The following is a 14,425-nucleotide window of genomic DNA, read 5'->3' as shown; positions in this document are numbered from 1 at the left end:
TTATCTTTATTATTATTTATTTATATTTGTTATTTGGTAGGGATATCTTTCAATAGGTATGTACTTATATGGTTTAAAATTCTATTATTATTTGACAATTTCATACACTTACATTGAGTTTTGATTATCTTCATCTCTCATCACCCTCCCCTTTCCTCACTGAAATCGTCTCCCACTGAATCCTTCTTCCATGTCTCCTCTACTTTGATGTCTCTGTGTGTGTGACCCACTGAGTTTAATTACGGTTGCTCGTGTGGTCATGAGTGGGGTTGTCTTGTTTTATGAGAATGGATCTCACACTGTAATCCAGGACTCACAGTGTAGACCAAACTAGCCTTGAACATGAAGCTGTAATTTAAAGTGAGTCTCCTTCCTCAGCTTCCCACGTGCTGGGATTATAGACATAAGCCCACTTATCTGGCTCTCAACTATTGATCCTCCATCAATAAAGCCTTATGTTTCCATTTAGGTCTCTTTTATACTTTCTTGCTACTGTAATGGTTGCCTTTTTAAGGTGATGTTTTCTTATTTGGGTTGGTGATGAAAAATGTAATTATCAACATCAAATTTTTTCAATTTAACATCTTAAACCTAAATTTTTATTGTAATTTGAAGATTATCTTGGATTTTCTGTAAAAGTCATTCAGAATTTTCATTAAAAATGTGTTGTATTTATAATATTTTAATCAGAAAATACAACTAGTTGTAAATAAATAAAACACATTCCCCTCATCCTTAGTTCTCTTTTTCATCCAGTTTCTAAACATTTGCATAATTTTCTGATACATTTCCTTAGGACTTCTTTGCAATGACACAAGAAAATAGAATTTTCTTTTTACCTTTTTTCTACTCACAGAGATGTCAGCCTATACAAAGACTCATTATTTTGTTATCTTCCCTTAATAGTCCTTGGAAAAATCACGTTTTGAAAGTCTGTTGGTGCTAGAGCCATCTTTCCTAGATAAATGTAGCTACCACCCCTCATCAAAGAAGCCTCTTTTTACAATCAATAGAGAAGACCATCACAGAAACCCGCAACTGGATACAATGTAGAGATCAACAGATACATTTACATCTGCATCTGTGGCTCAGAGAACTTGTAGGAACAGGAGGAAAAAGATTATTAAGAGCCAGAATACCAAGAAGCCAGCCGCGAAACAGTTCCACCTAGAAATGGCTGCATACACAAGACTGGAACATGTTAACTTGGGGGGTGGCAAAATTTCACCGGGTGCCACCCCTAACCAGAGAACCACAGGCAACTATCGACTGCTGAGGAATGGAGAATTAGTCCGTCCCAGGGATGAGCCCTCTTACTGGTTGTCAATGCAAAGTGGTCAGCCTTGAAATCATATATACACAACAATAACAACAAACCCGGCTTAGCAGGTTGAGTGTGTGTGCGCGCGCTCGCGCGTGCGTGTGTAAACATAAATAAATAAATATAATTTGTGCATGCACATACATATGTACATATACGAATTTAACAGTAATAAAAAGAGGCAATCAACTTAAGAGTGGAAGGGTATGGAAGGGTTTCTTGGAAAGACCTGGAGGGAGGAAAGGGAGGAGAGAAAGTGATGTAATTCTACTTCAGTTAAAAATATATACTTTTTAAAAAATCTTTTTCACGAAGCAACCACGAAGAGGAGGGAGAAAGGGGGTGTGGGGGGAGGTAGGCAAACCATAGAGTGTCGCTGTTGCCTAGAGAGGCCGGAAGTGCCCTGTGCCCCGCCCCCCAGGGTCGGACTTTCGGACACTTTTGTGACTGCGGGGTGCTGCGCGGTGCTGCGATCGCGGGTGGGTTTGGGTCACGTCTTGCTACAGTCCTCCAGCGGGCCGGGCTGCTTGTGGGTCGGTGAGGGTGGGACAGAACGCCTTCCCCTGCGGCCTGGCGGCGCCGGAAAAAAAACTCGATGGCCATTTGGGCCGAGTGCCCGACAGGGCCTCGGGCGCCTCGCCTCGGGCCGGTTCCGGGTGTCTGGTCAGTCTCAGGGCGTTTGGAGATGGGATTCTTGGGTCTTGTACTTAAGCTTTGAAAATGGGAGACGGCACAGTTTTGCTTTTCCTGGAGACAAGGTCAGTTCCAAGGTCTTTATTCTGGGGTACTGGAAAAGAGCCAGAACTTTGGAGTCGGGTTGCCTGGTGGATTTTGGCCTGTGCTATTTTGTGACTTTCTCCCAGTCCCTTAACTTTTCTATGTTTTGCTATTTTAGGGGATAATGATATCGCCTAACTTACTGGATTGCTGTGAGGAGTAAAAGGCTTCGTTTGTGCAAGGTGCTTAAAATAGTACCAGGCATGGGGTAATCTGCAGTGTAAAGATTGCTTTTATTATTGCTATCGCTCTTTCTAACTAGGACAGCACCTTCGCCTCGGTGACTAGCCTTGGTACTGGCTGTTGCCTTTTGAATTTTAGTGCTATTTACCAGTTCTCTTTGTAATGGGTAATTTCTGTAATGGGTATTTTAGGAAGGAAAATAAAACATTCTGGAGAAGAGCCTATCCCAAAGGAAAGATGAGAAGTGGTTTGTGTAGTGTGTTGTGATGCTCAGACTCACAGAGTTTTACAGTCTTGGGGATGCCATTTTTTAGGGGGAGGAGGAGCTTGAGAAACAGAAGGAGAGCAGCAAGAGGTATCTAACAGTCAAGAGAGTAAGGACCCTGGTGTAAGCTGACATTCCTGTTTTGCCACCTGCCAGCTTTCTGGCCCTCAGCAAGAATCCTCATCTGCTTAAGGATCCCATGGATGGATGATTGATATGACTGCTAGTTAGGTAGCTTGGTGACAGATTAGAGACAGATAGATTTGAAACTGAGTCATACTAACCCTTCGTTCTTGTTGCAGGTTTTTAAGGCTAATGTTGACCATATATCATTTACCATTGTCACTGATTCGATGTCTCTTGCAATCTTTTTTTTGTTTTGTTTTGTTTTGTTTTTCGAGACAGGGTTTCTCTGTGGCTTTGGAGCCTGTCCTGGAACTAGCTCTGTAGACCAGGCTGGTCTCGAACTCACAGAGATCCACCTGCCTCTGCCTCCCGAGTGCTGGGATTAAAGGCGTGTTTATAATCCTTTTATCTGCCTCCTTTTCTTGGAGAATGTGGGGTTTTTAACATTCTGGGAACCTACAGGGATCCCTGTGACATTCTTTTCTCTATTTGTAACTTAACAACAACAACAAAAAAAAAAAACATGAAAAACCTTGTCTTTGGTTTACTTATTTGGCAAACTCTCCCACTTTGTAAACAGTCCTGGTCCTGTACTTTTGAACTCTGCCCAGTTGGGCTGAGACTTCAGACAGGACAGGCGGTGAAACGTGAGTAGCTGAAAATGATTTCTAGGAATATATCAGTGTTCCTTTTTCTCCCTACAGTCTCTCCCTCCCAACACCCTTTCGATCTTGGGTTTACCCTTACCTCCCTTGACCCCAACAAAATGTTTTGGACTATATTTAGGCAAGAAAGGATAGGATTTTGTTTCATGTTTAGCATTGTATTGAAAAAGGTGTAAATGTCAGTCGGCGAAAAACTTCAGCTCGACTGCGCAGTCAGCCCATCATCCAGCAGTTTTACTTAATTTCATTCGCTTTTTTCCTGGCTTTCCCATGTCCTTCTCTTTCCTCCTCTGGCCATCTGTCCTTCCCTGCCTCCCTTTTCCTTTTGCTCCTCTTCCTCCCATCTTTCATTCATTTTACAGCAGACTGGAGGCCGAGACATCATAGCCATCTGCAAGCATGTCAGTACTAAGATAGGAACTTTAATTTAGCCACACTGTCACAATAAACAGACTTGACAGCAATTCCTTAACACTGTGTTCATGTTTTCCTGATCGACCTACAAATATCTTTTTACAGTTTGGGGATGTTATTTAAACTACATAGTTTGTACTAAATTGCTGTCTCTTCTAATCTATGCTAGTCTGCCGTCCCTTTGCTTCCTCTTTAGCATACTATTTATTTATGGGAAAATGGGTTTTTAATATTCTCATATCAATTGCTTTATTCTACTGATACTTAAAAAAAACTCTTCTCTTTAGCTTCTTAGTTCTCACCCTTGGTTGTACTTTGGATCACACAGTAAGTTCTCAAATACTGAGGCCTGTAGCTCAGCCCTAGAAGCTGGTTCAGTTGACCTTGTCTGCCTAACTATCATAGACTTTAGCGGCTTTCCAGTGAATCTGTTGTGTAGCAAAGCTTTAATAATTTTAATTTGCTCTTATGTTTTTACCTATACTTGAGTTCTTGGATCTAAAGTATGATTAAATTAGGTTTACTTGAGAAAAAGTTAGAGTATACCAGATCTCTTGTGACTGCTAATTAGAAGGAAGGTTTTTTTTTTAATTTTTTAATTTTTTTTTTTTTTGGTTTGGTTTTGTTTGTTTTTTCTAACAGTTGATGTGATGTTCATCCAGATGTAATGGTTCACACCAGTAATCTCAGCTCTTGGGAAGTTGAGTCAGGAAGATTGCCCTGAGTTCAAGGACACCATGAGTCACATGGTAAACCCAGGGCCATCCTGAACTGGAGTGAGACCCTGTCTTACAAAACCAAAAGAAAAAGCACAATTAAGTCAAGGTTCCTTAGCTTCCGTCTGTCATCTGTGCTGTCCCGGAAACTGTAGAAAACTGGAGTGAGAGGTAGAACTTGAAATGGGCACACACTTGGAAATATTCTTGCCTTAGCTGCTCCGCAGTCTTCCTCGCTCTGGTCTTGCTCCAGCGGGTGAAGAGGAGCGCTCTGACAGTACTCACTGAACTTGGCAGGCAGTTCTAGCCTAGTCCCTCCCATTCCTTCTAGTCAGAGGAATCAGATCTTCCATCCCTTTTAGAAATCCCATGTCTCACAGTTTCTGAAGCTGTGAAAACCTTGAGGCACTGACTGGTTAATATGTGACATTTCCAAGTCTGATAGTGGGTAGGGGAAGGGCCTCCATAAATGTCTTATTCTAGTGTCCATATTCGAACTCAGGTGGGGTACTCATCCAGTCTTCTTTGACATGGATTATGCCAACTTCGTTTCCCTTGTGAAGCCTATTGGACAGCCACTGAATGCCCATTTAACACAGATTTGAGGTTACACAGTGAAGGAGAAGGAAGGGTACCTCCCTTTACTCAATCTGCATGTGTCACAGATCTCCGACACATTGCCCGTCCATCTGCTACCTGTTGTTCAACCCTGGGAAACAAACATGCCTGCCGGTATGCTATGGAGGCAGCCTGTGTCCTTACCTCCTTAACCTCCTCTGGTTTCTAAGTTTCCTGTAAGCTTAGAACACGGAGATGAATCAGCATGTTTTCTAGTTTTGAAGTCTACAGTGTGTGTGGTATGTTTGTTCAAATGTTTATGTGCTTGTACATACTGGTACATGCACACACTTGTGCACATGGAAGCCAGAGATCAGTATTGAATGTCTTCCTCTATTGTTCTCCACCTTTATCTATGTTTCTGAGACAGGTCTCTCACTAAACCTATTGCTCACTAAAGCGCACCAGTTGGGCAAGAGTTGGCCATCCAATCTAGGGATACTCTGTTCTGTGCATTCCCGCTGCTAGAACTACAGGTCCGCTGAAACTTGGCTGCCCTCGTCTCAATTTCTCTCTCCAGGGGTATGAGGTGTTCAGACCCATTTCCAGAACATCCTTTGGAGAGCTTATTGTAGGGTTCAGGTTTCCTAATTACTCTAGCAAAATACCTAGCAGTATAACTTAAAGAAGGGTTTATTTGAGGATACTGTCTACCATAGCGGGGAATCATAGTCGAAGGTTGGGGTAGCGGGTCACATTCTGTCATCAGGAAGCAGAGACAAAGATGGATCCCTCTCTGTCTACTTTCTACTTTTTATTCAGTCTAGGATCTTAGCCCATGGATCTTAGCTTACCTATATACACAGTAAGTCTTCTTACCTCAGTTAAAGTTCTCTAAAAATGCCCTCAAAGTTTCCTACGTGATCCTAAACCCTGTCACGTTAACAAGATTAACTTGTCATAATTAAATGCATCACTTAAATATAACATATTAACCCTGGCCCCCACGGTCACATTCTGATAAGGTAAAATGTGTTTTAGTCTGTCTCCAAATATCTATATAGTATTTAACAGTTCCAGCATTATTCAGAATATAAGTGCAGAGGTTTTTTCTGAAACTCAGGCAATCTCTTTAACTGTGAGTTCCTATAAAATAATATAAGTAATGTACTTCTTATGTACACGGGCTCAAAGTAAACATTCCTATTCCAAACATGAGGAACAGGAACATAGCAGGGCAAGATTGGACTAAAGCAAGACCTGGAGGAAAACACCAAATCCTGCGTGCCTTGGGCTCGTGATGCAGTCATCTGGGCAGCTCCACCTCTCCAGCTCTGTTGTCTACAGCACATGACCTCTCTCTCGTTCCAACTGTCCTCTGTGCCTTGGCTTTTCTCAGCAGATGTCCCATGATCCTAGCATCTCCTATATTTTGGAATTTCCATTGCAATGTAGGCTTTATATTCCCAGCTTCATGCAACGACTTTCTTATGGGGAATCCGACCCCAGCACACAGCCTAGTTGGAGGATCTTTCTGGAATTGTACAAGCCTCCTTGATTCCGTTACTTTTATTTCTTTCATGCTTTCAAAGCCAGTACTACTTGGATGATTCTTTCAAGTATTGCTTGTTTGAAATGTAGCTTGATTCCTTTATACTATTGTTATAGTGCTCTCCGCATGCCTTTGAGACTGACCCAGGGGTACATGTTTCCATAGGCTGCCATTTTGAATCAGTACACTCTTACGGTGATCTTCTCAGTTTCGGTTCCCCCTTTTAAATGAATTTCACAAGTTAGGATTCTGAATGGATGTGTGGGGTCTTGCCCTCAGAGAGCTGTTCCTATTTCCCAGATGTAGAACACAGATTTATCTTTTCCAATGCTTGTGCGACAGCTGCAGAAGCTTCAGCTGCCTGCACCCTCATTGTTTCATTGCACTGGACACTCGCCTTTCCTCAACAGACCACAGTTTTCATATATTTTTGGTTTCTCTACTTACTGATCTGAATAAGTGAGCACTAGTCATGCCACAGCCTGCATGCTATCCTAATTGGAATTTTTTTTTGCCAAATAAATTAGTCTGCTATTTTTTAAATTCAGTCTTATGGCATGGACTGAATGCAGCCAGATTCTTTGTCAGGATGTAAACATAAAGAGATTCCATTCCTGTTCCTGAAACTCTGAAACTCCGTCAGCTAGGCTTCTACTGCTCACGTTTCTGGCATTCGTGAATTCCACACTCTCACCAGAATGGCCTATTAAACTTTAGTTATGACCATTTAGGGGGTAAGAAACACGTGGTCAAGTTTATCACAGCAGCGGCCCCTCTTGTCAGGTCTAGTTAAGTTAGGTACTTTCTTATTGCTGTGACAAACTGCCCAACAGAAGCAAGCAGAGGAAGGGTTTCCTTTGGCTGACAGTTTGAGGGTACAGTCCAACAAAGAGGCAGCTGCTCACATCTGTCTGTAGTGAGGAACCTGAGAGATGAATGCTGCTGTTCCACATGTTAGCTCCTTTTCGTGTGAGGCCGGAGCACGTGGAATGATGCCGCCCGCAGTCACGTGGATCTTCACACTCAAGTCTAACCTCTCCGGAACACCCTCACAGACATGCCTAGTTGATTCTAAGTCCCCCAGAATGGAAATCTACAGAGGCATTTGAACGTGGGGTTCTCCACAGCTGCTCCTTGGCAGGTTCCCCGGGGTCCTGGGCATAGGAGGAGGGGAGCATTTGCAACTCCAAGTGGCTCATAGTCCTCTCCACCTCTCAGTAGTCTCTTGCAGAAATACAGCTCACAGCTGCAGTGAAACGGGAGAACTCCTTGGCTCGGGATGGCTAGAGAATCAAGGGAAAGCACAACCCTGGACTCACACTCTGCAGAGGACCAGATGGAGTTACTGGTCATAAAGGTGGAACAGGAAGAGGCCTCCCCCTTGGCAGAGGAGGCCAGTTGGCTGGGCAGCCCTGGGCCAGACCGCTCCCGCCAGCGCTTCCGCGCTTTCCGCTACCCAGAGGCTGCTGGACCCCGGCAGGCGCTGAGCCGGCTCCGAGAGCTCTGCAGACAGTGGCTGCGGCCAGATATGCACAGCAAAGAGCAGATTCTGGAGCTGCTGGTGCTGGAGCAGTTCCTGACCATCCTGCCAGGGGAGCTGCAGGCCTGGGTGCGCGAGCAGCACCCCGACAGCGGGGAGGAGGTGGTGGCACTGTTGGAGTACTTGGAGAGGCAGCTGGACGAGACGCCTCCACAGGTAGAAGGAACAGGTTTAGGGTCTGAGACCTATGCCCTGTGCCTTCCAGAAACCTCGAGCAAGATCCAAGGGAGGCATTGCTTAGAGCCTGCGAAGTCTCAGTCTGAACTGGGAACCTGAGGCAACAGCGAAGTGGCCTGGACCCCTCAGAATAGTTATAAGCACAAAGCAAAGTACAAGGATTGGGGAGAACTCAGAGCTAGCGCAGCTCGGGTAGACTGTGTGGAGCAGAGTGGTGAGAGGTTAGATGTGAACTCGTAACCGGTGTGCTGAGTAAGACCCGAGGACAGGCTTGAGCACAGTGGGCACAAACGACTTGATACGTGTTTTCTTGGCTTGTCACGTGTGACAGCATCTTCAGTGCTGTCGTCCTTAGCCACCTTGCTTTGTTGTTCTCATTGACAGTGGAGGGAAATTCCACAGTTTTCTTAGAATCTAAAAGTTTTTTTTTTTTCCCTGAGCCTAGCGATGGTGGCGCACGCCTTTAATCCCAGCACTCAGGAGGCAGAGGCAGGCGGATCTCTGTGAGTTCGAGACCAGCCTGTTCTACAGAGCTAGTTCCAGGACAGGCTCCAAAGCCACAGTGAAACCGTGTCTCGAAAAAAAAAAAAAAATGTGTTTTTCCTGTCCAAATTTATGGACCCCTTGTTTGATCCTCTGGTAGAAAATGGCCTGGTTTTAGCTTCCATCTTCTGGACTATTAATAGGAGACACTTTCCTCCCTGCATTCCCTAGTGTTTTTATTCAGGAGACACATGGCTTTCTAAACAGTGACCAAAGTCAAAGGTCTTGGAGTTACTGCCTAAGTTTTCTAACAGTGAAAAGTCACCACAGCTGCTAAGCTTCAGTCGGTGAAAGGTGTGGGGATGCTGAGCTTGGGAGAGAGCTGAACTTGGAAACTGTAACAATGACCAGAAGCAAACCTGCCTCAGTTAGCTCGCTCCATGCCCTACTGGGTGGCTTCATATACTGTCGGCTTTCTGGTTTCACCCATTCTATAGACTAAACTAGAAATAGCATCCTCAGGTTTCTGGTAAGAAATTAGCATGGATTGGGTTTATATCACCGTTTTCCTAAGCAAGTTCATAAATCTACATATGTAGGAAGCATTGAATGAACTGTGCAAACATTTGCCTGGTCGCCCCTCTTAGCTTTGTCATTTAGAAGAGTGATTTTGAGTAAGCTGTGCCCTCATGAAGTCGTTGTCTGTATTAAATGAGTACATATTTGTAGAGTTTGGAGACAGTGTCAAACTGAAATTACTTTGGGAATGTCTAATAAATATGTGGAAAATAAAATAAATGAATGACTTCTAGGTTCCAGATGATGACGATGGGCAGGAAATCCTTTGCTCCAAGGCAGTACTGCTGACATCAGCTCAGGGCTCAGAGAGTAGCCAGATGGAGCCCATGGAGCCTCTGCTTAAGCAGGAGTCTTTGGGATCCCTGCCCTCAGAAGTCAGAGGTTAGTGTTACTGGGCTTTATGTCATTTTCCTTCTTGTGGTGGTACATGTGATGAAATCCAGGACTTCACACATGCTAAGTGTGAAGCACACATCAAGTGCTTTCCCAATGACACAAACTCTGGCTCTCCAAGAGCTTTTGTGTATCTTCACAGAATATCTTTGGCTCTGGTAGCAAACAGGTATTTTGGAAAAGAAAATTTTTTATAAACATGTATTTGCAAAAATTTATTGGTTAAGCTTTTAAACCTGGGTTCCACAATTTGAAGGGACTGTGTACTAGTGGGAGTCTCACCCAGAGCTTTCTGTTGTAGTCACCCAGGGGGGCCACTGTGAAGAAGATGGAGTGGCAGCTCCCAGGCTCACTTCCGAGTTGCAGGTGAGCTAGAGTTATTCCCCTCTTCAGCATCCTTTACTAGCGTGCCCCTTTCTGCTCCATCCCTCCCCTGCCCCCATTCTCCACCCAGTCCTTAGTTGGAGTCTGCATTTCCATTTTCATCCCAAGGTCTTCTTACTGTTCAACTTCCCATAGCATGCTTGAGACTTTGCCATTTGGAGGTGGAATGGTCGAGCCTGTGAACTTGCAACCCAGATATTCCCTGTTCCATTTCTTTGGTGGACTTTTATTTTTTTTTTTAGGGGTTGCTAAAAATGGAAGATGTAGCTCCAGCCCTTTCTCCCAGATGGACAGAACAGGATTCATCTCAGATGAACCTCTACAAAGACGACATGCAGGAAGACCCTGGTAGCCTGGTTTCCCTAGGTAAGACTGGAAGATGCTAATTTCTTCTCGGGCTTCTTGCTGTCTTTTCTGTAATAGAACCTTCTTCCCCTGTCGGGCTGTTAGGAGCTATTGAGTTCATTATGTTTGAAATTATAAACACACTTTGAAAGCCTATTATTAATTAAGCCTAGCTCCTTAATGCTTATAATCTTGATTCTTTATCCTCTGTCGCAGTTAGGGTTTCTATTCTGTCACAAAGCACTATGAGTAAAAGCAACTTGGGGAAGAAAGGGTTTATTTCAGCATACAGTTCCACATTAAAGTTCAACATCAGAGTCAGCACAAAACTCAAGCAGAAACCTTGAGGTAGAAACAGGAGCCATGGCAGGGTTCTGCTTACTGGCTTGCTTTCCCCAGCTTATTTAGCCTATTTCATTATATACTCCAGGACCTTGTGCTCAGAGATGGCACTGCCACATTTACAGTTCATCAAGAAAATGTCCCCACAGACTCACCTACGGGCCAGTCTTATAGAAGGATTATCTCAATTAAGATTTTTCCCCAATATACCCAGATTTGTGTCAAGTTGACGAAGACAGTAGCACACTCCCTGGGTACTCTAGTCAAGATGAGTGGGATGAAGTAGATCCCATCCCTAGTGCTGGCTGGCTCAGAGGAGATTCTGGGTAAAGACTGAGTGCTGGGCCTGTGCATCTCAGAGGTAGATCACTTGCCTACCATGTATGAGACCATGGCTTGAATAAACTGGAAACAAAAAATCTTCCCTTTCCCTTCCTATTCCCATCCATGACTAGTGAAAAAGCTGAGGAGCCTCTCCACAAGAGATGGGTCATGGAGTCACAGTGTGAGAATGAAGCAACATTAGATATCAGCTGTAGGTGTGTGTATATACACATAGACACACACACACACACACACACACACACACACACACCTAGAGGCAAGGACATAGGGTTGCCAGACTTGTCAGAAGTCACACAACTCATTGGTGGCATGATAGTGGCTCCGATTTTGTCTCAGAGAGCTGATGCTCTATTCTGGAGTGCCCGCCACTGCCACGGCACAGGTCAGCATAACTGCCTCTGTCTTTAATGTGAACAAATGTGAACACTGCCCTACTTTCTGTTACTTCCTGTACTCAGTCTTTCTCACATCTGTTCTAGTTTTTCTCCTGCAATAATGAATACCACATGACTCACATACTATGACTCCTTACAGGGCTCCAGGGTTTATTTCCATGCCACCGTTGAGGGAGATTAGAGCAGGAACTCAAGCAGGAACTGAGGGCAGGGGCTAAAGCAGAGACCATTGACAAAATCTGCAAACTCGCTTACTCTCTTACTCTCTTGTACGATCAGAACTACCTGTCCAGGGATGGCACCCCCACAGTGTGGTGGACCCCTCCCCACGTCAGTGATCAAACAAGAAAATGCCCCGCAGACTTGTCTACAGACTTGTCTGATGGAGGTGGTTACTCAACTGAGATACCCTTTTCAGGAGTGACTCTAGTTTGTGTCAGGTTGACAGAAAGTAACCAGCACAAATTAGTTGATCCTTGTCAAGCTGACATAAAAATACACCACTATTAAAACAACCTTTCCTTTCTTGTCCCCAAGATTTTATCCCAATATAAAGCAATATAACTTTTCAAAATCTCATAAGTCTTTTTAAAAATATCCAGTCTCTTTAACTGTTGGTTCCTTTAAGATTAAGAACAAGTTAAAGATTCTTTACCCCAAAAGGGAAGAACTGGGGCATAAAAACCATCACACTTAAGCAAAGCCAAAGTCCAGCAGTATAGCTTTACACCTTGTAGTTCGGTATCCAAGATCTATGACTCACTAATGATTTTCTGGCCTCCAAAGGCTTGGTCAGCTCCACTCTTCCCCAGCAGAGGAAGTGCAGTACTAACCTTGGGTGTATGTCTGTGCCGCCTTTCTAGTATCATAACTTAGAGGTTCCTGCACCACCTCTACTCCGAATCCACAGGAGGCGTTGGTTCTCACTGGTTTCCTCCGCTCCCTCCTCTCAGTTGTACCCGTCTATTAACAGCCCCGTTCCTGTCTCCAGGTCTCCCTAGCTTCTCTGCATCCTCCTTTTGTCCCATCCTAATTTCTGCATTTCAATGCTGACCTTGGTGTATATATATATAGACCTTTGTAATTCTTTCTGTCCATGCTAGTCATCATAGTGCTCCAAAGCAAAACGTGATTAGCAGTTGTTGGCATTTGTGTTTCAGATCAGGACATGCAGACTAAGATTAGGGACTTGCCTCCCGCTGAGGAGTACACAGAACAAAAGCCTGAGCAGACACTGTGCTTCTTGGGTGAAGACACTGTCCAGATTCCTGCAGGTGCAGAAGCCAGTGAGCAGGAAGGCAAGTTACAGACAACACAGAAAACTGCCACTGGAAATAGGCGGTTCTACTGCCGTGAATGTGGAAAGAGTTTTGCTCAGAGTTCAGGCTTAAGTAAACACAAAAGAATCCACACTGGATTGAAACCCTATGAATGTGAGGAGTGTGGCAAAGCCTTCATTGGAAGCTCAGCTCTCATCATTCATCAGCGGGTTCACACTGGTGAGAAGCCATACGAGTGTGAAGAATGTGGCAAGGCCTTCAGTCACAGCTCAGATCTCATCAAGCACCAGCGAACCCACACCGGGGAAAAGCCCTACGAGTGTGATGACTGTGGGAAGACCTTCACCCAGAGCTGCAGCCTCCTTGAGCATCACAGAATTCACACTGGGGAGAAGCCATACCAGTGCAATATGTGTCCCAAAGCCTTTAGGCGTAGCTCACATCTCCTGAGACACCAGAGGACCCATACTGGGGATAAAGATTTTTTTGTTCCAGAACCTTACTGGGAAAGTCATAGTAGGGTGGAAAGCCATTGGGAAAATATTGAAACTCCTGTGTCTTATCAGTGCAATGATTGTGCGAGAAGTTTCAGTAGGATTACAAGCCTTATTGAGCACCAAAAAGTACACACTGGCGAAAAACCCTTTGAGTGCAAAACATGTGGAAAAGGCTTCACCCGACCTTCATACCTTATTCAGCATCAGAGAAGACACACAGGGAAGAAACCTGTCACAGTGACCCCTGCTGTACATCCCGAAGTTGGTGTTCAACTGTCATTGAACTGAAGTCGCCCTTGAGCCCTATGACTGCAGAAGTCAGAGCCTGGGGCTCTATCTAATAGTGCACATTCTTAGATGTTAGGGATCTGGCTTTATCTTCTACATGCTAGAAGGTAACTCGAGGAAAATAAATACTTATTTCATAGGAGGTTATGAGAAAGAGTTGTCTGTAAGAGTTCTCACCCATTGGAATCAAATGGGCTTCCTGACTGGCAAACTGCCTTCCCTTGACCTGTATCTCGGGTCTCCTGAGGGACACTTATGCTTTGGGGGTGTCACTCTGACCCTTTGTTAGGCTAATGAGCTCTTCATACATGGTCAGACTTGGAAATCATATGTCCTGCTTTGTGCCTTGTATACAGGTGCTAACTCATAGAGACTTATTAAATATACTGGCAGTAGGTTTCCTGCATAGCTCTGAAAACCCATTATTATCTGGAAATTTTCACCAAGGCCATTTGTATATCTTAAAAAACAAACAACAGGATGTTTTAGATTGAGTCAATGTAGTACTGCCTTGTTTTTATTTTTGCTTTTGTTTTTTTGCCAAGTTCCCTGACTTGGCAGGGGAGGGGTGAAGGTGAGGTTACTATGCTAGAATCCTTTAATTCTTTACCTAATTTAGGAATTCTGTGAGAGTGCCTTAAGCAGCTTCTTTGGCATTAAGTCATTGTGAATGTGCCACCCATGGAATTCCAATAATATTTTTTTTTCTGTTAATTTTGTTACTCTTGGGAGGAAAAAAAAACCCTTTCCTACTCATGTAGTGTGAAAACCAGTTCCAGAATAAAGTGATCAATGTCTAA

General features: G+C 44.1%; 1 protein-coding gene across 5 annotated transcripts; it reads left to right on the top strand.

Moving 5' to 3' along the window:
• Window positions 1-1,731: 1,731 nt before the first annotated feature.
• Window positions 1,732-14,425, top strand: LOC101983414 (zinc finger protein with KRAB and SCAN domains 3). Of its 5 annotated transcripts, none has more exons than XM_005369920.3 (6): window positions 1,732-1,800; window positions 7,796-8,273; window positions 9,590-9,737; window positions 10,051-10,115; window positions 10,376-10,499; window positions 12,721-14,425. In XM_005369920.3, the coding sequence occupies exons 2-6, from the start codon at window positions 7,857-7,859 to the stop codon at window positions 13,623-13,625; spliced, it is 1,659 nt and encodes a 552-aa protein (XP_005369977.1). In that variant the 5' UTR covers window positions 1,732-1,800; window positions 7,796-7,856; the 3' UTR covers window positions 13,626-14,425. The 5 variants fall into 5 exon arrangements, with proteins under 5 accessions (XP_005369977.1, XP_005369978.1, XP_013210186.1 ...); XM_005369921.3 differs by having other exon boundaries at window positions 1,746-1,800; window positions 7,799-8,273; XM_013354732.2 differs by having other exon boundaries at window positions 1,750-2,079; window positions 7,799-8,273.

This window comes from Microtus ochrogaster, unplaced genomic scaffold, assembly GCF_000317375.1.
Source record: "Microtus ochrogaster isolate Prairie Vole_2 unplaced genomic scaffold, MicOch1.0 UNK66, whole genome shotgun sequence".
NCBI lineage: Eukaryota > Metazoa > Chordata > Mammalia > Rodentia > Cricetidae > Microtus > Microtus ochrogaster.
The sequence above is the reverse complement of the archived record's forward strand: the minus strand, read 5'-3'. Positions and strand labels throughout refer to the sequence as shown.

Excerpts from the sequence above, each read along its gene's own strand:
- LOC101983414 (XM_005369920.3), top strand. The coding sequence starts at position 7,857 with ATGGCTAGAGAATCAAGGGAAAGCACAACCCTGGACTCACACTCTGCA. Across the intron at positions 8,274-9,589 it reads TGGACGAGACGCCTCCACAG|GTTCCAGATGATGACGATGG; the intron begins GTAGAAGGAACA and ends AATGACTTCTAG. Across the intron at positions 10,116-10,375 it reads GGCTCACTTCCGAGTTGCAG|GGGTTGCTAAAAATGGAAGA; the intron begins GTGAGCTAGAGT and ends TTTTTTTTTTAG.